This window comes from Zootoca vivipara, chromosome 6, assembly GCF_963506605.1.
Source record: "Zootoca vivipara chromosome 6, rZooViv1.1, whole genome shotgun sequence".
Lineage (NCBI taxonomy): Eukaryota > Metazoa > Chordata > Lepidosauria > Squamata > Lacertidae > Zootoca > Zootoca vivipara.
The window spans coordinates 15,659,754-15,683,105 of NC_083281.1; the positions used below are offsets into that span (position 1 = coordinate 15,659,754).

Below are 23,352 nucleotides of genomic sequence, written 5' to 3' on the forward strand. Positions count from 1 at the left end.
GAGTTGGAAGGGACCCCAAGGGTCATCTATACAAGCAACTGTTTCAGGGTGCTGAATTTAAAAAAAGAACTGTAGTATTCTGGGCTTCCCTTTTTCCAAACTTTTATTCAAGTAATTTCTTTGTTGTGGGGGAAAAACAATATTCTCTGTCCTGTGCTACAGGAAAACACAATTCACACCAGATTATTGCTTGGGTGACAGCAATTCCCATGGCTCTTAAGCCTTTCAAAAGCTTGCGGCTGCACGTCATTCACAACTTGCCATTTAATAATATTAATTTCACCTGCAAATCTGCGTAGTGACAAGACTTCCTTTCACTTTCTGCTTGGTCATGTTCTGAGTAGAGATGTGAATCAAACACCTGCCTCAGGTCTTGTGCTTCCAGAGAGGAAGAGCGGTTGGCTAAGGAGCAAGCGAAGCAAAAGACTACACTGAAGAAGAGAGAGAAATCCCAGGTTGTGGTTGCTGAAGAGGAGAATGCAGAGATGGCAAGAAAGACAGCAAAGCAGGATCCTACCCACGGTAGGGTGGGTTGCATTTTTCAACTTTCAAAAATGAGGGGTGCTAAAAAGTTGTAACGTGGCTTGGGAGCTCCAAATATATTTTGGTTTAATTAATTGTATTTACTGTTGCTTGGTAAGCAAATTGTGTGTAGAATTCAATAGCAATCATTTAAAATGATTTTCAAGTACTTGCAGTTACGTTATATATTAATTTTCTATTAAAGTGGACCCTCGGGTTACGTTACTTTCAAGTTGCGAATGTGGCAAACCCGGAAGTGTATTCTTCCGGGTTTCGCGTGCGCAGAAGTGACACCTCTACTTACCTCTAATTTTTGGGGTGCGCACAGACCCCCCGGAACAAATTACAATCATATCCAGAGGGTCCACTATGTTATTATTATGATTATTTTCAGAAGGTACAATTTAAATTCTTTGCTTTTTCTAAAGCAGTTTATGTGCTTCTTCATCCATTGTAGACAAACCAGACTAAATGTTGTCCAGTCACAAAATTATAGCAGATTTGAATTCCTCACACCCCCAAAGCATAATTTTATGTTATAATTTAAATCTCTCACTGAAGAGATTTGCAAAAATAAAGCTTCACCCCTTATAATGGCATGCCCTGCTACCCACAGCTGCCTTGGTGACTTTCCCGAGTTCAAATCCAAAAGAGAAGATGCTACTTTTCATAACAGTAGAACCTAATGGGGTGAGCCAACGAAACTGAGGGCTATCGGTGACGATGATGTCTGTGCTCTGCCTTCACAGCTGGAGGCAGCAACGTTTCTGAATACCAGTTGCTGGAAACCACAGGAAGGGAGAAAGTGCTCTTGTGCTTGGAGGGAATCTTGCGGGATTCCCTCTGGGGCATCGGCTTGACCGCTGCAAGAACAGGGTGCTGGAATAGATGGGTCGTTCGCCTGATCCCCTTGCCATGATCTTCTGACGTTCTTACTGCTTCTGGGACTAGTGAGGGAGATGGCTCTGGTGGCTTCCTCTTCTTCCTGCGTTGAAAGCTGGCTGTCACAAGGAAAAGGCCTCAGGCGCCATCTAGACCAGGAAGGGAACAGGGATGTCACCCAGGACCTGCTAGTGCCAGGCTTCTGGGCCGTGCAGTTCTTTGATCAGCCAAATCCCATCCACGACCTTCCCACTCTGAAAAGCAAAGAGAGAGAGGGAGAGAGAGTGTCTTTGGGGTTAGAGGCCCTCCAGGAAAAGCTGTACAACCTGGCTGCAGTTTGCACACCTAGTTCAAATATATGTCTTTGCAGAAACATTACTACTACTACGACGACGACGTTTATGTACCACTTTGTCTTCTAAGGAGCTCAAGGCAATGCACATGGTTCTCCTCCTCTCCATATCATCCTCACAACCCTGTGAGGTAGGTTAGGTTAAGAGACGGTGACTGGCTCAAGGTCACCCAATGAGCCTCGTGGCCCAGTGGGGATTCGAACCCTGGTCTCCCAGGTCATAGTCCATCACTATAACCATTACGCCACACTGGCTCTCCATACGATACTGGAAACAATGCAGAGGTTAGGCACATCTGGGGGTCCCAAATAGTAAACGTTAAACATTTCTTGAACAATTTTTTTGTTTCTGGAGCAGGGGAATGGGCTCAGGGGCCCCAAGGCTTCTTCTCATCGGGATCCAGCGGGTATGAATGGTTCCTGTGCTCTGACACGAGGCCATGGCAGGCCTGCTGCAACCCTGGATGACATCGGACCGCAGCTGAGCTACACTGGAAACCCCTGCATTCAGCGTTGCTCTTTCGCAGGACTTAAGCACTGCCTACCTGGTCGTCCGACACTTGTTCCAGCCAAATGTGAGTCCTGTTCATGATCTGCATGTGGGTGTAGCCATAATCCTCAATCCGCACGGCGCTCCATTCTCGTGGGTCGGGGACAAAGGGGTCAAGTCGCTCTCTGCAGCCCTGGTGGGGTGAGGAAGGAAGAGGCTCAAAGGCCGGGCAGCTTGGAGGAGTTTTCCACAGCGCTCAGAAACTTAAGGTCTTCTTCAGGCTCTGCCGACCTGGTGCCCTCCAGATGGGAGTTGCAGTCCAAAACATTTGAAGGGCGCCCAGTTGGGGAGGGCTGGCCTAGCTGCACAACAGAGAACCCAGTGGTTCTCAAACATTCTTGGGCCTCCCCGATTCCATAAACTCATCACCAGTGCCTCCTACCCTATAAATGCATTATTCAGAATAGTGGTTTGCATGTCCCCACTAAGGAAGATAATAAATAACACAAAGCAATCCAAATCCGTAATTATTATTTGCACATTTATTCAAAATCCAATTAAAACCATTTAGTTTAATTAACTGAAGAAATTTGATGACCTCGATCCAGTGATACAAGCTTTTCAAAGACTGGCAATCATTTACCCTTCCAGTGCCCCCTGCCTCCCCCCACAGGGGATGCCCACTTTGGGAATTCCTGCCCTAACCCCTTCCAGTTGCCAAGGCTTCCTTTCTCCCTCCCCTCACTTTGTTTCTGGAAACTGCTCAGATGGGGAGAGAGCAAGGTAGCACTCCCTAACCTGCAGAGCCCGATCACAACCAGGGAACCACTCAGTACTTAGGAATGGGACCATGCGTCAAAGGTGGAGCACATGTGCTGCATTCAGAAGGTCCCAGGTTCAATCCGGTGGCATATCCGGCTGGAAGACTATCAGGTGGAAGGTGATGAGAAAGGCTCTCTTCTGCCCGAAATTCAGGAGGAAACAACACTCTCCCTCATAACACTAGAACTCATGGACATCCCATGAAGCCAAATGTTTCAGGACAAACAGATAAAAGGAATTACTTCTTCGTGCAATGCATTGTTAAACTACGGAACTCCTTGCCACAGGAGGCAGCGATGGTCACCAACTAAGATGGCTTTAGAAGAGGATGAGACAAATTCATGGAGGGGGGAAAGGGCTATCGGTGGCTACTAGTCACAATGGCTATATTCTGTCTCCACAGTCTGAGGCAGCAATGCTTCTGAATACCAGTGGCTGGGAACCACAGGAGGGCACCTTTGACGCATGGTCCCATTCCTAAGTACTGAGTGGTTCCCTGGTTGTGATCAGGCTCGGCAGCTTTTGTACTTATGTTCTGCTCACTGATTTTCCCATTTAAGCATCTCGTTGGTCCCAGTGAGAACAGGATGATGCACAAGATGGACCAATGGCCTGATCCAGCAGGCTCATATTATGTTTTGTCCTAGGTGTCAGGGACTGGGCAGAGGAGGAGTGGTAGAGACCCACCTCCTCATCCTGACCCTTGCAGGGAGGAGGACGAGGAAGACAGTATAGATTTACAACAGGGGTTTGCGGGAGGTTGCAGCTCAGAGGCAGATTAGGGGGAAAGCTGGGAAATTGTGGGAGAGGCAGAGCAACACCTGGCTGACACTTTATCATCAGAAAGCATGCCAGGCCCTCCATCTCCCAGAACCTGGTGAGCCTTAAAAGTAGGAGAGCAAAGAGCTCAAAGACAGAGAGCACATAGCAGAACCTGTAGAGGAGACGATGAGAATGACGAATGGGGAAGAGACCGGTGTGTGGGTGTGTGTGGGTGGAGATTCACATGGGACAATGCCATCATCCAAGAGGCTGGGTTCTATAGCCTCTCTGTAAAGATTGAAATAAGAAAGGACTGAAGGAAACTTTTCCTTGTCTTATACTTTCCTGGGCAGCCAGCCGGGAGCCGTTGACAGCACCCTGACAGTAGGCTAGATGGGCAAAACAGTCTGATATGTGAGGAACTCTGTATATATTCAGAGGGACGGTGTAATTAGCTCATAAGCCACCATTTAAAATTAAGTCTGCCCACCCACCCACCCAAAACCTCACACTTACAGCTGATCCAGTGATAATATGAACAGGGGCACAAGGGTTGGTGTAAGGGGCCTCGGTGCTGCCATTGCAAACCTGAAGGAGAAAGAGAGATGAGGAGGATTATTCATTTACTGGGCCATTCCATTGTCACGGGTGGGCCTGGTCCTTCCCCCTTCCTCATTTAATCCCCGCAATGACCCTCGAGGTAGGTTAAGCTGAGAGGCCATGACTGGGTCTACCAGGTTCTAGCAGCCAGTATTCCTACACTGTCTCCCATCCAAGCTCTAACCAGGCCTGACCCTGCTAAACTTCCCAGATCAGATGAGATTGGGCTTGTTCAAGTAAGAAGAGCAGGACTCTTTTAGCAGTGGTGAAATTCCTGCTGGCAAGTCAGTTGAATGAAACCAGCCCCTTCAAGGCCAGTTGCCTGAGGATGGGCAGTTCCTCGGAGCAGGGGACCCTTTTGCAAAAGGAGATCACGTGGCTCAGGATTTGCTGGCAAAACTCTGAGACAGGCATCCCCAAACATGGCCCTCCAGATGCTTTGGGACTACAATTCCCATCATCCCTGACCACGTTAGCTAGGGATGATGGGAGTTGCAGTCCCAAAACATCTGGAGGGCCGAGTTTGGGGATGCCTGCTCTGGGATGATGCTCGCTGCTCCCAGCCACTGAAGCAGGTGTAGCAGAGATCGAGTTTCTACAGATTCCAACCCAGCAAGGTCTCTGAATCTCCCACCGCAGAGATTCTGCTGTGGGGTAAGGACTCTTTCCCCTTATCCTAGGTCTTGGGTGCCCTTCTCTGCTTCTGAACAGGATGCTGCCCCTGTGCCATGCCTGGAATCACCTTGTAGTCGTAGACCGGCCACAGCCTCTCGTAGGAGTGTTCGTGGGCCCACAGCTCCAGGTCAACCCCTGGAGGGAGGAGAAGAAGAGGCTTTGGCAAGGCAGAGAACAGCAGCTGGTGCCAGTAAGAGAGAAAAGCCCCTGCCCCAACCTCTACTCCCCCAAAGTGGCCTGCTCCATTGTATTTATTTATTTATTATTAAATTCTTTCAACATACAACATCATACAGATTAATAATGAGGTAGAGGGTACGTTTTATCATATGTGGTGGACTTGTAAAAGGGTAAAAGAATACTGGGAAATGATATATAATGAATTGAAAAAAATGTTTAAAAGTACCTTTCCCAAAAAACCAGAGTCCTTTTCGTTGGGGATAATTCAGTCGGAAATTCCCAGGTGTCAAAAAAGATTATGCGGGTGGCGCTGTGGGTTAAACCACAGAGCCTAGGGCTTGCCGATCAGAAGGTCGGCGGTTCGAATCCCTGTGACAGGGTGAGCTCCCGTTGTTTGGTCCCTGCTCCTGCCAACCTAGCAGTTCAAAAGCATGTCGAAGTGCAAGTAGATAAATAGGTACCGCTCAGGTGGGAAGGTAAATGGCATTTCCGTGCGCTGCTCTAGTTCGCCAGAAGCAGCTTAGTCACGCTGGCCACATGACCTGGAAGCTGTATGCCGGCTCCCTCGGCCAGTAAAGCGAGATGAGCGCCGCAACCCCAGAGTTGTCCGAGACTGGACCTAATGGTCAGGAGTCCTTTTACCCGCTGTGGTTAAACCACTGAGCCTAGGGCTTGCTGATCAGAAGGTCGGCGGTTCGAATCCCTGTGACGGGGTGAGCTCCCGTTGCTTGGTCCCAGCTCCTGCCAACCTAGCAGTTCGAAAGCACGTCAAAATGCAAGTAGATAAATAGGAACCGCTACAGCGGGAAGGTAAACGGCGTTTCCATGTGCTGCTCTGGTTTGCCAGAAGCAGCTTTGTCATGCTGGCCACATGACCTGGAAGCTATACGCCGGCTCCCTCGGCCAATAATGCGAGATGAGCGTGCAACCCCAGAGTCGGTTACGACTGGACCTAATGGTCAGGGGTCCCTTTACCTTTTAATCATACATAATCATTATGTATGCTACTACTGCAGCCTGTGTTCTGTGAGCCCAAAAATGAAAACGAGCGAGGTCCCAAACAAAGAAGAATGGCAACTTAAATTGATGGAATATGCACACCTCGCTGATTTGCAGTGATGTAGAGTATGCAAATTGAACCACAGAAATAGAAGAAGGGAAGTCATTGATTTAAGGTTGTCTAAATGATTATCTTGAAATGTAAATTTGAAAAACTTAATAAAAACTATAATAAAATAATAATAATGAACTATACCACCCTAGACGAGGAGCCGGTCCTTAGGCAATACATGCAAAACAATGTTAATTCTAATCTACATACAGTAGAAGGTGATAAACCGTTTAAATTATAAAAACAGTTTTTATAATGTGAGGGGAGCCCTCTAGTTTTGTTCTTAAAGGTAAAGGTAAAGGGACCCCTGACCATTAGGTCCAGTCGTGACCGACTCTGGGGTTGCGCGCTCATCTCGCATTATTGGCCGAGGGAGCCGGCGTATAGCTTCCAGGTCATGTGGCCAGCATGACAAAGCCGCTTCTGGCAAACCAGAGCAGCACATGGAAACGCCGTTTACCTTCCCGCTGTAGCGGTTCCTATTTATCTACTTGCATTTTGACGTGCTTTTGAACTGCTAGGTTGGCAGGAGCTGGGACCAAGCAACGGGAGCTCACCCCGTCACAGGGATTCGAACCGCAGACCTTCTGATCAGCAAGCCCTAGGCTCAGTGGTTTAACCACAGCGCCACCTGGGTCCCTTGTTCTTAGCCATGTACATAATAAAGCCACATCATTCAATTGCAAAAGAGTATGCTTCGGGGCTTGTGCCAATTTTATTTTACCGTTTAATCGTCCCAATTTTATGTTATTTTATAGTTTAATTGTTCCACAAGTGGCCTTTGCCCTGCTTCGTAGCACCAGTTTGTCAGAGAAGCTCCCCTCCAAGTTCTTAGCCTGGCCACTCAGAGAAGAGAACTTTAAGCTATAAAAGTTAATACAGTATTGTCTCCCGTGAGAGAACCGAGGTCTGTGTCACTGTTGGAGTTCTTCGGGGCAGATTTCTGCTAGCTTTAGTTTAATGTATAATCTCAACAGATCCGATAGCCAGAATGGAAGTGTAGGCAGGGAAGGAGGAAGAGATGCAGAAGGGCAAGGCCTACCGTATTTGTAGAACAGGTCCTCCAAGCCAAACTGCTGTGGGTCAAGGCCTCGGCGGATCTGGGAAGTTGAGGTGGGGGGAAAGGAGAGAGAGAAAGAACAGATTAATCCAGGCCAGGCCACTACTTACTCAAGACTCCCCTGTGAATGAAGGTTGTAGCATTTGGGACTTTTCAGTTTGGAGAAAAGGCGAGTCAGAGGCAAAACAAGAGAAATTTTAAAAATTAAGCATGTCCTGGAGAAAGCGGATAGAGAAAAGTTTGCCTCCCTCTCTCATGACACTAATGGACCTCCAACGAAGCTGGATGTTGGGAGATTCAGGGCAGATGAAAGAAAGCCGCCCTTTCAGTTCAAACTGTTGGTACAAGAATTTTAAGGTCTCAAATATAGAATAAATATTCATAAATGCACACAAATCTAAATATATGAGCCACGTGTCTGAAATAGCATGGGAGAGCAATCCTGAAGCCATTTTGACTCTCCCAATGACCTCAGATATTCCTCTGGAGGAAGGGAGGCAAATGGGGAAAGTCTTCCCATTGTCGCTTGCAAATCCTGTCTTAAGGTCGAATTCGTGTATGAATAGAGTGAGCCTGTGACCTGGATTCAGGAACTAAAATATTTACCCTCACAAAAGAATGGCCAGACTGCCCAGGTAATGCAATGAGTGACCATTATCAGGTAGACTGCTTTCTTCTGTGATGTATGTATGATGTTGTTGTTGTTGTTGTTTTGGGGGGTGAGTGGGGACCCTGTTGCAACAGTTCCTTGAATAAAGATCAGGCTTACTAGCTGCTTTGCTACTCAGCATACTCTGGTTGGCCTCTGTTATTTTCTCCTACCGATAGGTAACCCACTTAAGGACTTTAAGGACCCACTTAAGGATCCATCCCCTTCATGGATCAATGCCTTGTCATGGATCAATGCCTTGTCGTGGCGAAGGGGCTTGAATAACTCAGAGAAGCTATGAGCTATGCCATGCAGGGCCACCCAAGATGGACAGGTCATAGTGGAGAGTTTTGACTAAACGTGATCCACCTGGAGAAGGAACTGGCAAGCCACTCCAGTAACCCTGCCAAGAAAACTCCATGGACAAAGACAACAGGCATATAAAAGTTATGACGCTGGAAGATGAGCCCCTCAGGTCGGAAGGCGTCCAACATGCTACTGAGGAAGAGCGGAGGACAAGTACAAGTAGATTCAGAGCTGATGAAGCGGCTGGGCCAAAGCCGAAAGGACGCTCAGTTGCGGATATGCCTGGAAGCAAAAGGAAAGTCCGATGCTGTAAAGAAAAATATTGCATAGGAACCTGGAATGTAAGAACCATGAATGGAGGTAAGCTGGATGTGGTCAAAAATGAGATGACAAGAATAAATATCGACATCCTGGGCATCAGTGAACTAAAATGGAAGGGAATGGGCGAATTCAGTTAGGATGACTATCATATCTACTACTGTGGGCAAGAATCCCGTAGTAGAAATGGAGTGGCCCTCATAGTCAACAAAAGAGTGGCAAAAGCTGTAATAGGATGCAATCTCAAAAATGACAGAATGATCTCGATACGAATCCAAGGGAGACCTTTTAACATCACGGTAATCCAAGTTTATGCACCAACTACCGGTGCTGAAGAAAGTGAAATTGACCAATTCTATGAAGACCTACAACACCTTTTAGAAATGACACCAAAGAAGGATGTTCTTCTCATTACAGGGGATTGGAATGCTAAAGTAGGGAATCAAGAGATAAAAGGAACAACTGGCAAGTTTGGCCTTGGAGTTCAAAATGAAGCAGGGCAAAGGCTAATAGAGTTCTGTCAAGAGAACAAGCTGGTCATCACAAACACTCTTTTCCAACAACACAAGAGACGACTCTACACATGGATATCACCAAATGGGCAGCATCGAAATCAGATTGATTATATTCTCTGCAGCCAAAGATGGAGAAGCTCTATACAGTCAGCAAAAACAAGACCTGGAGCTGACTGTAACTCAGATCATCAGCTTCTTATAGCAAAATTCCAGCTTAAACTGAAGAAAGTAGGAAAAACCACTGGGCCAGTAAGATACAATCTGAATCAAATCCCTTATGAATACACAGTGGAAGTGAGGAACAGGTTTAAGGATTTAGATTTGGTGGACAGAGTGCCTGAAGAACTATGGATGGAGGCTCGTAACATTATACAGGAGGCAGCAACGAAAACCATCCCAAGGAAAAGGAAATGCAAGAAAGCAAAATGGCTGTCCAACGGGGCCTTACAAATAGCGGAGGAGAGGAGGCAAGCAAAATGCAAGGGAGATAGGGAAAGATACAGGAAACTGAATGCAGATTTCCAAAAAACAGCAAGGAGAGACAAGAGGGTCTTCTTAAATGAGCAATGCAAAGAAATAGAGGAAAACAATAGAATGGGGAAAACCAGAGATCTGTTCAAGAAAATTGGGGATATGAAAGGAACATTTCGTACAAAGATTACCATAATCAAGGACAAAAGTGGTAAGGACCTAACAGAAGCAGAAGACATCAAGAAGAGGTGGCAAGAATACACAGAGGAATTATACCAGAAAGATATGGAGGTCTCGTACACCCCAGGTAGTGTGGTTGCTGACCTTGAGCCAGACATCTTGGAGAGTGAAGTCAAATGGGCCTTAGAAAGCACTGCTAATAACAAGGCCAGTGGAAGTGATGATATTCCAGCTGAACTATTTAAAATTTTAAAAGATGATGCTGTTAAGGTGCTACACCCAATATGCCAGCAAGTTTGGAAAACTCAGCAATGGCCAGAGGATTGGAGAAGATCAGTCTACATCCCAATTCCAAAGAAGGGCAGTGCCAAAGAATGCTCCAACTACCGCACAATTGCGCTCATTTCACACGCTAGCAAGGTTATGCTTAAAATTCTACAAGGCAGGCTTAGGCAGTATGTGGACCGAGAACTCCCAGAAGTGCAAGCTGGATTTCGAAAGGGCAGAGGAACCAGAGACCAAATAGCAAACATGCGCTGGATTATGGAGAAAGCTAGAGAGTTCCAGAAAAACGTCTACTTCTGCTTCATTGACTATGCAAAAGCCTTTGACTGTGTCGACCACAGCAAACTATGGCAAGTTCTTAAAGAAATGGGAGTGCCTGATCACCTCATCTGTCTCCTGAGAAATCTCTATGTGGGACAAGAAGCTACAGTTAGAACTGGATATGGAACAACTGATTGGTTCAAAATTGGGAAAGGAGTACGACAAGGTTGTATATTGTCTCCCTGCTTATTTAACTTATATGCAGAATTCATCATGCGAAAGGCTGGACTAGATGAATCCCAAGCCGGAATTAAGATTGCCGGAAGAAATATCAACAACCTCAGATATGCAGATGACACAACCTTGATGGCAGAAAGCGAGGAGGAATTAAAGAACCTTTTAATGAGGGTGAAAGAGGAGAGCGCAAAATATGGTCTGAAGCTCAACATCAAAAAAACCAAGATCATGGCCACTGGTCCCATCACCTCCTGGCAAATAGAAGGGGAAGAAATGGAGGCAGTGAGAGATTTTACTTTCTTGGGCTCCTTGATCACTGCAGATGGTGACAGCAGTCACGAAATTAAAAGACGCCTGCTTCTTGGGAGAAAAGCAATGACAAACCTAGACAGCATCTTAAAAAGCAGAGACATCACCTTGCCGACAAAGGTCCGTATAGTTAAAGCTATGGTTTTCCCAGTGGTGATGTATGGAAGTGAGAGCTGGACCATAAATAAGGCTGATCGCCGAAGAATTGATGCTTTTGAATTATGGTGCTGGAGGAGACTCTTGAGAGTCCCATGGACTGCAAGAAGATCAAACCTATCCATTCTTAAGGAAATCAGCCCTGAGTGCTCCCTGGAAGGACAGATCGTGAAGCTGAGGCTCCAATACTTTGGCCACCTCATGAGAAGAGAAGAATCCTTGGAAAAGACCCTGATGTTGGGAAAGATTGAGGGCACTAGGAGAAGGGGACGACAGAGGACAAGATGGTTGGACAGTGTTCTCGAAGCTACGAACATGAGTTTGACCAAATTGCGGGAGGCAGTGCAAGACAGGAGTGCCTGGCGTGCTATGGTCCATGGGGTCACGAAGAGTCGGACACGACTAAACGACAACAACAACTAGCTGCTTTGCTACTCAGCATACTCTGGTTGGCCTCTGTTATTTTCTCCTACCGATAGGTAACCCACTTAAGGACTTTATACAGGCCCTGGAATACCCCATAAGGGAAAGGGAACAGTTTTTTCCTATAACACTGTGGAACTCCCTCCCACAGGAGATAGCAATGGCCACCAACCTCGATGGCTTTAAAAGAGGGATAAGACAAATTCATGGAGGAGAAGGCTTTCAATGGCTCCTACCACAATGGCTATGTTCCGTCCTCCACAACCTGAGGCAGCAACGCTTCTGAACGCCTGTTGCTGGAAACCCCAGGAGGGGAAGAGTCGCTCTTGTGCTCACGTTCGGCTTGCCGGTTTCCCACAGGCATTGATTGGCCCCTATGGGAACTAGATGGGCTATTGGCCTGATCCAGCAGGCTCTTCCTAAGTTCTTAGGGTCTTATAAGAATGCATCCCCACCTCAGTTCTGCAGAAGACAGGATGTGGTACTGAGTGGAGAACCCAGCTTCCAAAAAATCTCACTCTCATTTTAATAAGCCAAAAAAACAAATTTCTAGCCCTCATGGTGGCAAAGATATGCTTGACAGTGTGGGAACTAATGCCTAGTAAAATCTCAGGAGCTGAAGAGGCTTCCTTCCTTCCTTCCACAGCCTCCTGGTATCTGGGTCAAATGGAATTAGTTGTGCCAAGCATGAAAAGCCCTTTTTCTACACTGTATGCTCTGTGAATCGGTACAGCCTATGGGACATGGCATAAACACCCCTGTTTAAGAAGGATATTGACAAGCCAGAAGGTTTGCAGAGGAGGGCGACCAAGATGATCAAGGGTCTGGAAACCAAACCAGGAACGGTTGAAGGAGCTGGGTATGTTTAGCCTGGGAAAGAGGAGACTGAGAAGAGATACGAGAGCCCTCTTCAAATATCTGAAGGGCTGTCACAAGGAAGAGGAAGTCAGTTTGTTTTCTGCTGCTCCAGAGGGTAGGACTCGAACCAACGGATTCAAATGACAAGCAAGAAGATTCGCATTAAACATTAGGAAGAACTTCCTGGCGGTAAGAGCTGTTCGACAGTGGAAAGGACTCCCTCAGAAGGTGGAAAGGACTCTCCTTGGTTGGAGAGTGTTAGCAGAAGTTGCGTAGCCATCAGTCAGGGATTCCTGCATTGCCTGGGGTTGGACTAGATGACCCTTGGTGTCCATTCTACATCAATGATTCTATTATTCCTTCCTCTCACTTACAATGCTCTCGTACAGCGTACAGTCATCCTGGTCGTTGTTGGAGCAGTACATGGGCCTGTGCCCCATGGTAATGATCCAGGGACGTTCCTTGCGCCGTTCGGGCTGGTTCGCCTCCTGCCGGAGAGGGAAAAGGTAGCCGTCAGCAGTGAGTGGTGACACCACCCCTCCCAGACGCAAAGTGCCACTTTTCCCATTTCCCCCCCACCCCCCAAAAAACAGGGGTCTGCTCCTCACCTGCAGGTCCTTCTCCAGCCACTGAAATTGCTCTGCCACGAGCTGCTGTCCATATTTCAAGAAGAAGTAGACCTCAGTGGAGAAGGAAATGATGTGGGCAGGTCCAATGTCCCAGCTGAAGGGGAAAGATGAGCAGTCAGAGGACCCCAGGGGAAGAGCAACAAGCCTCACTTGGAGGAGCCACCTCCTCACTTGGAGGAGCCACCAAGACCTCATAACACTTCTCCTGAAAGACCTACACTGGCTCCCAGGACGTCTCCAAGCACAATTCAAAGTGTTTGATGCCTTTGGGCTCAAAACGGCCTCAAAGGCCCAGTATACCTGAAGGAGCGTCTCCACCCCAATCGTTCAGCCCGGACACTGAGGTCTAGCTCTGAGGACCTTCTGGCGGTTCCCTCCATGCGAGAAGTGAGGTTGCAGGGAACCAGGCAGAGGGCCTTCTCGGTGGTGGCACCCGCCCTGTGGAACGCCCTCCCGTCAGATGTAAAGGAAATAAATAACTACCTGACGTTTAGAAGACATCTGAAGGCAGCCCTGCTTAGGGAAGTTTTTAATGTTTGATGTTTCATCATGTTTTTAATATTCTGTTGGGAGCCGCCCAGAGTGGCTAGGGAAACTCAGCCAGATGGGCGGGGTATAAATAATAAATTATTATTATTTTTATTATTAGGAGTGTCACACTTCAATATGGCAAGGCCCAGCCCTAGAATGCAGCAGGCCGGGCTGCTCACAGCTCCCTCTCCTCTATGCTCCTGTGCACCCAGCTTGTTTTTGTTAAAACCAGCCAATTGCTCTGGGGAGATGCTCTAAATTCTTTCAACCAATATACCCAGCAATGGATCCAAGTTACAAGAAGGGAGATTCCATCTAAACATTAGGAAGAACTTTCTGTGAGTAAGACCTGTTTGACAGGGGAACAGACTCCCTCGGAAGCTGCTGGGCTCTCCTTCCATGGAGGTTTTTAAGCAGAGGTTGGATGACCCACTGTCATGGATGCTTGAGTTGAGATTCCTGCATTGCAGGCGGCTGGACTGGTGGACCCACAGGGTCCCTTCCTACAATTCTAGGATTGAGAAGCTAGTTCTGCATAGTCTATCATTTTTGTCTGCCACTCTTCAATCGTTGGTAAGTCCTGAGTTTTCCATTTTTGGGCTAACAATGATAGACTATGCAGAACTAGCGAGACTGACTAGCAGGATTCGGAACCAGGGGGAAGCAAGGTTCCAAAGAGACTGGAGTAAATTTGTGGACTATATGGAAAAGAACTGTAGAAGTTTAAAGACACTTGCAGGACTGAAATAAATCCTACAAATTGACATTAAATGGGAGGTATAAAGGAACTGCGAGATAAGAACTGAATAGAAAACCAAATGAGGGGAGGGAGGGAAGTCAAGCTCGGCGGAGCATTGTTAACGAGAGATTTGGAGAGAATGGTTAAAAAAGACTGATGTATGTGTGGTATTGTTTTTTTTAATGTTTGTTTTGTTTAATGTATTTTAATGTGTTTTAATTGAAAAATCTAATAAATTGCTTTTTAAAAAAAAGGATTGAGAAGCTGTGTGGTTCTCAAGCTTTTTTGGATCACTGCCCCTGCAGTTCCATAAACTCACCCCCAGTGCCCTCTACTCTATGAAAAGCACTGTTCAGAATAGGGCTTTGCAAGGCCCGCTAAGGAAGATAATGACACAATAAAATTCAAGCCAGGAACGATTAATTGCCCGTTTATTCAAAATCCAATTAAAGCTATTTAGTTTAATTAATTCACCCAAATGGGAGAACTTGGTCCCGTGATACCAGCTTTTCAAAGTCTGAGAGTCGTTTACAGTACCTTCAGCAAACTGCCCTCCCGCCTCTCTTAGGGCACCCCCTGGGGAATACCACCTCTTCTGCAGAGGCCGCTGCCACTCACTTTGTTAACCCCTGAGCTCTCCTGGCATGGCCAGTGGTGCCCTCAAGGTAATGGTGGTGGCTTCTGCAATAGGCCCTTTTCCAGGAAGCCTGCATTTTACACAAATCAGCATAAATGCACACATTACCCGGATGGCTCTAGTGACACCCCATCCCTTCAGCATTTTGCAAGACGGCTACAAACGAGCAGGAAATCCGGCCGCTTTGCCTGGGCTAGACGACACTCACCTGTACCAGAGGCTCTCCGTGCCACCGGGCATGTTGAAGCGGAAGCGGTAGTTGGAGAAGTTGCTGAAAGAGGAAGCGAGGGAGAAAGTCACGGGGGAAGAGGGACATCTCAGCCCCTGCCCTTCATTTTGAAGCTTATATGTAATAGTAATAAATTTATTATTTATACCCCGCCCATCTGTTAGCATACAACTCCCGTGCTCAGGGATCTGTGCTGGCTGCCGATTTGATACTGGACCAAGTTCAGGATGTTGCTATTTGTACATAAAGCCCTGAACAACTTGGCACCATTTTACCTGTGAGATCGCTTTGAACTCACAAAAGGAATTGGCACCCTTACTGGTGCCACATAATAGTGGCATTTGTCTGTCTTGGAAGACAGTGGAGGAGTGCATCTTTGGGGGTGCGGTCAAGCTGTTGGGACAGTTGCAGCTGAGACCAATATGGGAGAGACATGTTTTGCTGCAGCTGGGGCTGATGAAGGCGTCTGGTTGAGCTGCTGCAGATGCACCGTAGCGTTTCTTCTCTCTGCCCTCCTCCCAGCAGTCATTCCTCTTCTGGTCACCACTAGGGATGCACAACCTGACTGTCCTTCTCCAGGCACTGCGGTCGTCTGCAAGGGATTCCCACACGGCGGGATTGACGTTGCCAGCCTTCATGTCATGTTGGCAGACATCTTTGTAGCTCAAAGTTGGTCTCATGCCAGAAGCCAACTCCCCGCAGAGCACATCCTTGGGGATCCTGCCATCTTCGATTCTGTAGACATGGCCAAGCCAGCGTAGATGTCACTGAGGCAGGAGTGCAAGCATGCTTGCTGGGAATGTGGGCTTGGGGAACACATCTTTGTTTGAGACTCTGCCCTGCCATGTGATGCCCCAAATCTTCCTGATGCACCTGTTCCACACTTGTAAGAACTCAATCTTTGAAACGCCCTGCCTACTGCCTTCAATGTACTCTTTTCAGCGCCTGCTAAAACCAGTTTATTCTCAGTTAGCTGGATGCTACTCACTATTTTTCTTCATGATTCCCTGGGCAAGTCATGTATGGCACCAAGGCGGCCACAGGCTCAATCTTCCTCATGAAGGCGTCTCCAACATAGGCATTGTCCTGCAAGACAGGGAAAAGCAAGCCTGGCGTGAGGGGAAAGCACAGGCAGAGCCACCCACAAGGATTCTACAGCAACGCTCCACACCCCTGTATGTTTCCATGAAATTTCCGGTGTGTTACAACAGTCCAGTCTATGATGGAACTGAGGTCTGATGTTGACACCCCAACGTAAGCCTCATCATGCAAAACAGGGAAGCCAAATGCAAGCTGAAAGAACTTGTGCAAATCTGCTTCACGTGGAGTTGCCTTGGCAGAGGATTTTGACTTCTCATAAGCTCAGAGGAGCACACAGACTTGTCTGTTGGCATCAGCCAGGCCGATGTGGTTACTCCACATCCATTCCAGCAGTGAGAAGCAGGACTCGCTCTATCAGCTCTGTGAGGAAAGGCCAGCTCTGCCATTCTGCAACAACTGCTTAAGAATCAATGGCAGGGTTTTGTTTTTTCCTCTTCTCTCCCCATCCCTTTCCCCTTTCATGTCATATTATTGTGATTACTTTTATTAGTATTGTAAGCCTGTGGACAGGGACTGTCTTGCTTTGGCTGCATGTAAGCCACGCTAGGAGCCTTTTTGACCAGGATTCAACTGCTCTAAGTAAATAACACAAATAACGATTTTAAAGCCACCCATTTCCAATCCCAAAGGTAGCAAGTCCTCTTTAGCTGTGGTTCCTGCATTGCAAGGGAGGAGGGGGTGAACTAGATGGCCCTTTGGATCCCTCCCAACTCTACAGTTATGTAGTTCTTACCGTGTCCAAGTCATAGGCGAAATCTCCTGTGGAGGGAAACCAGATTGGAATCAAACAGGGTAAGGGCTGTTTGCAGGGGACAAAAGAGGACTTTTTAATTTTTAAGAAGTACAAATGCTGGTCCTCTCCTCCAAATCAGGAAGGGGGTCTTAGGGAGAGCTGGCTTCGCATCCCCCTCAAGATAAATCCTCAGATGGGACTAGTCCCTCTCCGATCGTACCTACGTGCAGCACCACATCAAACAGGCCCATCTCGGCCTCCTGCTGCAGTCGAGGCAAAGACTGGGGGTTCTCCAGGCCCATGTCCCCAAAGATGGCGAAGCGGGGGCTCCAGTCGGTGCCGTTCAGCAAGGCCCGGAAACCGTGGGACCTGCTCCAGCCCTGTTCACTTCCACAGCGGTAGGCTGCAAAGGAGGACAGGAGAGATCAGCTTGGAAACTCCCAGAATGCTTTTCCAGGTGGGATGTGCATGTTGCGCTTGAAAGTTCATTCATTTCCTGCCCCCAAACCAAATGTGCCCAAGTTGATGTGGGACTGGGAGACAGCAGCACTCCCTTCCCACCCCGCCTGCAAGCAGCCAGAGTTGACCTTGGACACCCTTTGCCAACCTGGTGCCCTGGGTTGATGGGAGTCATAGTCTAGAACATCTGGAGGGCACCGGGTTGACAAAGGGTGGCCCAGGGTATCTCCGTACCCAATGCAGGGCATCCGGATGGCTCTCACCTTCTAAGCAGTTTCCAAACACCCCCTACCCTGTTGTTGTTGGAGAGATCTGTCTGGAGAGATGCCTCTGGGGGTGAAGTCAAACTGCTGCATTACCAGCACCAAAGTGACCTCCCTGGGGTGCAAGCCAAGGCAGTGGGCTGCCGAGACAACAAGACCCCGCTCTCAGCCTCACTGATGTGGTCCAAAGGAAGCAGAACAAGAGATCTGGCAATAACCTGACTGCAGGAATTGCTGGAAGGAGGCGTGCAACCTTCTTAGGGACTCCACTCCAGATTCGTGTAAGGTTTGTTCCTTAGCAGGGCTATTTTCAGCCAGAACTCACCAGAACACAGTTCCGGCACATTTCAGGTGGATGCCATTGCCGTTCTAAGAGAACAGGGGAGGCATTTGTGGTGAGTTCCGGTACCATTTTTTTTTCTTGAAAAACAGCACTGCTCTTTAGCCTTTTCTTCTCCCGAAGACGTTCCGCAAGGCAGCAGAGATTTAGGGTCCTTCTCCTAGATGGGCTGCCTTTAAATAGAGGACTGCCCTTTCCAAAGAAAGTCACACCCTAAGCTAGAGGGTGTCCATGTCCACTTTTCCCTTATTCACAACCACCCTGTGAGGCAGGTGAGGCATAAAACCACACCTGGCGCTTTGTCACAGAGCAGAGATTCGAACTCAGACCTCCTTTTCCTACTGCTCCACTGCACTGACCATCTCTCACAATAACAGACCACTGAGGCCTAATCCTTGCCTCCGCCGTGGCTCTTTCTGGGATCAGACACTGCTGGCTAGAGGCTTGTGCAGCTCAGTCAACAGGGAGGTGGGTCTCTCTCTCTCTGGCGGCACTTGCCAAACAGCTCCAGAATGCCGGCATGCCTTACCATAGCGCTGTCCTGGCACGAGACCCTGGAGGGTGACCCTGTGGATGAACATGGTGTGTCTGAGCTTCCCGCCGTCCACAAACCGCGTGGCGTCTCCTCTGGCCGAGCAAGTGAAGGCCTCTCCCGGATCGGGGCCAAACTCCACGATGGATTCTGCTGGGCCAAAGGTGGTCCAGGTGACCATCATGGTGGTGGGGTCTCCTGTGGGGAAGGGACAGGCAGCTGTGTTAAGAACATCAGAACTAGATGCCTTTTCCAAAGAAGGAAACAGGATCTGGGCACAAGAACCCTCTCCCCTCCCGGTGCTTCCAGCAATGGGATCACCACTGCCAGTGAAGGCAGAGCATAGCTATCATGACTAACAGCCATTGAAAACCCTCTCCTCTATGATGAGTTACAGCACAGGAAGTTACGAAGATGCCTGACGCAGACCCCAGCCACAAATTACCTTATGCGTAAATATCCTTGAGATGGTGGTTTAGAAGGTAATTAATAAATCAATACTGTTGTTGTTATACCTTTATCCAAAGGTATTGTTGTTGTTATACCTTTATCCAAAGATCCCAGGGCAGTGTACAATATTAAGAACATAATTTATGGAGCTTAATAATAAAAATGCAATACACAGCATAATAATAAAATAACCATAATAATTGTTAAGCCGCTGAGAGTCAGGAATGGCTGCTGGCATTGCAAACCACTGTCAGAGCTGCCTCGCAGATGCAGAGGCAGACCCAGGGAGGTTCAGCTGCCGCCTTCATTATACACCTTTAACCGCCAGGTAAAAACGTTCCTCTTCAACCAGGCCTTGGGCTGATTGATATCCTATAACCTATGATATCCTATAACCTACGAACATGAATTTGACCAAACTGCGGGAGGCAGTGCAAGACAGGAGTGCCTGGCGTGCTATGGTCCAAGGGGTCACGAAGAGTCGGACACGACTAAACGACTAAACAACAACAACAAAACCTGTTAAATGTTAGTTGTAGGAGGGAGGTTATTGGTTTGTTTTCTTCTCATTCTTGTTTTTAGTATGCATTTTGTGTTTTTATCTTATATTTTTAAGCTGTCAACTGCCCTGAGATCTTTGGATGAAAGGCCATACAAAGATGAAGATGATGATGATGATGAGGATGATGAAGAAGACCTAGCTTATTTTACATTTGCAAGTTCTTTTAAATTGTTTATAATATTGTTTTTAATGCTTTGACCTGTCCTGGGACGTTGGGTAATAAATATATTAATCATCTCCATCATCATCAAATAGGCAGAGACTGAAGACACACAAAGCCCCCTTAGCCGTAAAACTCACCTGGATAGGACAGGTGCACCTGCTCAGGCTGGGTGTAGCTGAACCCTTGACACTGCAGGTGAGGGAGCCACAGGCAGAGGAAGCCAACCAGCCTCCCCAGTCGACTCATGCTGCACACCAAGATCTCCTCTCTGCTGAAATCCTTCAGAAGCGAACTGAGACCAGCTGCAAACCCTGGCAGGGTCGCTGCAAGCCGGTCTGCTAAGTCATGGGGCTATTATAATGTCCTACGTCGCAAACTGCTGGTGCTGCTTTGCACTCAGGAACCCGAGGCTGGGGAAGGAAGAAGTTCAGAGAGTCCAGGGTTACTACAGGGCAGCCGAGGCCAGAGAACAACAAAAGCCAGATGAGCTGCAAAGACAAGACACAGGTGCCCAGCAGCAGTGGGTGCTGATCCTTGGGGGGAAAAGGGACACCTCATGGTAGCTTTACTGTCTGTGGAATCTCAGTGCGCCTGGCTGTTCACCAGAAGGCTGCTGGTTCGAATCCACCCAGGGACAGCTGCAGGCAGGATCCCTCCATTGCAGGGGGTTGGACTGGATGACCCTCCAGTTGGGGGCCCCTTCCAACTCTACGATTCTACGAAATTTGCCTGCCCAACCCAAACAGAAAACCATTTGAAGGCTCTCTGAGTGATGCCCTGCTGCAGCCTGCCATGGAATTAATTCTCCTGTGGCATCTCAGCAACAGGTATAATGTGAACCACTGCTCCTGAGGCAGGAACGCAACAAAATTGCCCAGCTTGAGAGGAGGGTGCCAATAAAAAATTATTATTATTATTATTATTATTATTATTATTATTATTATTATTATTTTATTTATACCCCGCCCATCTGGCTGGGTTTCCCCAGCCACTCTGGGCGGCTCCCAACAGAAATATTAAAATACACTAATTTCTTAAAGATTAAAAGCTTCCCTAAACAGGGCAGCCTTCAGATGTCCTCTAAAAGTCTGGTAGTTGTTTTTCTCTTTGACATCTGGTGGGAGGGCGTTCCACAGGGCGGGTGCCACTACTGAGAAGGCCCTCTGCCTGGTTCCCTGTAACTTGGCTTCTCGCAATGAGGGAACCGCCAGAAGGCCCTCGGCACTGGACCTCAGTGTCCAGGCAGAGCGATGGAGGTGGAGACGCTCCTTCAGAGATATAATACAATCAGTCGGTGCACACCGAAACACTGACTCACAAAGATAGCACAGGGTGGAGTTTTCAGTTATTAAGGGAGATTACAAATTTAAATTAGGGGAAAAATATTTCTTGGCTATCCAACAATTGGGAAAAGCCAATCAAGACTGAGGGTGCCATTAAAGTGAATGCAGAGCCTAGGAAATGTTTACCAGCCAGATAATGACTGGGAGGAGACCAGGTGACCCATTTCCTGTAAGTCAGATCATCAAAGAATGCCTTCCTGGTTCCTCCTTGTTATCTCTCCAGTTTGGGGTTTTTAAATTATTAATTAAGCTCTTTGGGGCAGGGACCTCTTCTAAAAGTCACATGTTCTCTGAAAGGCTACGTTAAGGCTAATGTTGGTCCCTGGTTCTAGTTTGTGAACATTTTGTTTTATATAGAGAGAATTAAATGATAAAATTATCAATAAAAACAATTTAAAACAACTAATTAGACATTTTATAAAAAATAAAATAAAACCCACAAGAAATTAAAACCAGATTAAAACACATGTCCACATTCTACGTATCTCGCCTGAACAAAAATGTTTTTAGCAGGTGGTAAATAGGCAAGGACAGATTGTGAAGCCGAGGCTCCAATACTTTGGCCACCTCATGAGAAGAGAAGAATCCTTGGAAAAGACCCTGATGTTGGGAAAGATTGAGGGCACTAGGAGAAGGGGACGACAGAGGACGAGAAGGTTGGACAGTGTTCTCGAAGCTACGAACATGAGTTTGACCAAACTGCGGGAGGCAGTGCAAGACAGGAGTGCCTGGCGTGCTATGGTCCATGGGGTCACGAAGAGTCAGACACGACTAAACAACTAAACAACAACAAATAGGCAAGGAGTTCCAAGTTCTGAGTTGCCACCATACTAGAAGATGGATTTCTCACAAATGTGGAACAGGTGTGATGTGTCTAAACCCCAAATTAATTGCCCTCACCACATTTTATCCTCTTATTGGACACAGATTTGAAGGAACAGACCAACAGACCGAGTAAGGAATCCAAGTTTACTTATCCCTGCACCCCAAAATAGGAAACACACACACACGGAAACCACCACTTTTCAAGGAGAGCTTTCTCTCGGGTCAAAAGCTCAAAATGCAAGGTGCAATACACTGACTAAGGAATAAGGAACTGGGGATTTACACCCTCAAAAAGAGGATATGAGCCACCCCAGATAATATCCCCAGACCCCAATAAGATGTCCTGGCATTGTTCTGGCCCCAGTTACACTTTTGGGTGCAAGACACTCTCAAGTTCGCTGCCTTCGTCCTGCTACAAAGAAGAAACTGGGGTGTGTACAGCCCAAAATAGACTTGGGCCATTGTGTATCATACATTAGCACAATTGGGGGACTGAGCTTGCCAACCCAACAAACACACACGCCATGAGACGTCCTGGCATCTTTGGGCAAAACGCCGGGTATACCAAATCAGATCACTAGCCCATCAGGCTCAGGCGTGTCTACTACAGCGGCCTTCCCCAACCTGGTGCCCCCTGGACGTTTTAGCCTACAACTCCCATCCGCCCCACACTGACTGACAGCAGCACTCCAGCGTCTCAGATGGAAGGCGACCCCATACTAAAGCCCCAAAGCCCACAGTATCACGGGGTTAGCGAGTTAAATCTGGGAGCATACGAAGCAGAAGACATGGGATGCCCCCCCTTTCCTTAGACAGCCTTTAGCCCCGGCACCTCTCCTTTCTGGAAATCAAGCACTGGCTAGCCGCTAGGAAGCCGCAAATCCGGACGGGGTGGCGCTCCTGAGCGTGTGCAGAGCGCCTCCCAGCACTGACCTGTGACCGGAGGCTCGCCGGACGCCTCTGCGCGCTGAAGAGCAAAGCGGAGCAGCAGGTCCCGTCGATCGCAAGGAAGTCCGGGGCTGCTCTCCTGCTGCTCTCTGGACTCTGGGAAAAGATCCTCCCACCCCGAAGGGAACGCGTCGCTCAGCGCCTCTGTCCGCGCACCGGATTTCCTGGTTCTTTTCGCAGCCTCTGGCGGCGGCTTCTCGCTCTGCATTGAGGGGTAGCCGAGAGCCAGAGGCTCAGAGGAGTTGCAAGGGATCTCCTACGGTCATCTAGTCCAACTCCCCGCCCCCCGAGATGCAGCAGGAGGAGCACGGCTGGCCCGGCCCGAGAGTGCCTGCGGTTTGGCAACACCGCACCCCGTCCCCTCCCCTCCCCAAAAATGGAAGATGACAGCCACTGCTGTCTTGCTTTGGGTCTTGCTTTGCTTCTTTTGGGGAGGGGATGGGG

The 23,352-nt window shown here is 47.9% G+C and overlaps 1 protein-coding gene across 1 annotated transcript; it reads right to left on the reverse strand.

The window, feature by feature from the left end:
• Positions 1–85: 85 nt before the first annotated feature.
• ACP7 (acid phosphatase 7, tartrate resistant (putative)) lies at positions 86–23,101 on the reverse strand. The gene is made up of 14 exons (XM_035117694.2): positions 22,894–23,101; positions 19,930–20,202; positions 18,615–18,815; positions 17,244–17,426; positions 17,024–17,049; positions 16,178–16,275; positions 15,169–15,231; positions 13,033–13,147; positions 12,799–12,912; positions 7,439–7,496; positions 5,173–5,240; positions 4,347–4,418; positions 2,302–2,439; positions 86–1,658 (listed from the first exon to the last, which is right to left on the reverse strand). The coding sequence occupies exons 2-14, from the start codon at positions 20,036–20,038 to the stop codon at positions 1,593–1,595; spliced, it is 1,311 nt and encodes a 436-aa protein (XP_034973585.2). The 5' UTR covers positions 20,039–20,202; positions 22,894–23,101; the 3' UTR covers positions 86–1,592.
• Between the last annotated feature and the right edge of the window lie 251 nt (positions 23,102–23,352).

What these genes read in the sequence shown, in the direction of transcription:
- ACP7 (XM_035117694.2), bottom strand. Translation starts at nt 20,038, where the DNA reads ATGAGTCGACTGGGGAGGCTGGTTGGCTTCCTCTGCCTGTGGCTCCCT. An exon ending in CGTGCCAGGACAGCGCTATG is followed by an intron (nt 17,427 to 18,614) that starts GTAAGGCATGCC and finishes CCTCCTTTGCAG; the next exon opens with CCTACCGCTGTGGAAGTGAA. An exon ending in GTACGCTGTACGAGAGCATT is followed by an intron (nt 7,497 to 12,798) that starts GTAAGTGAGAGG and finishes TCAACTTCCCAG; the next exon opens with ATCCGCCGAGGCCTTGACCC.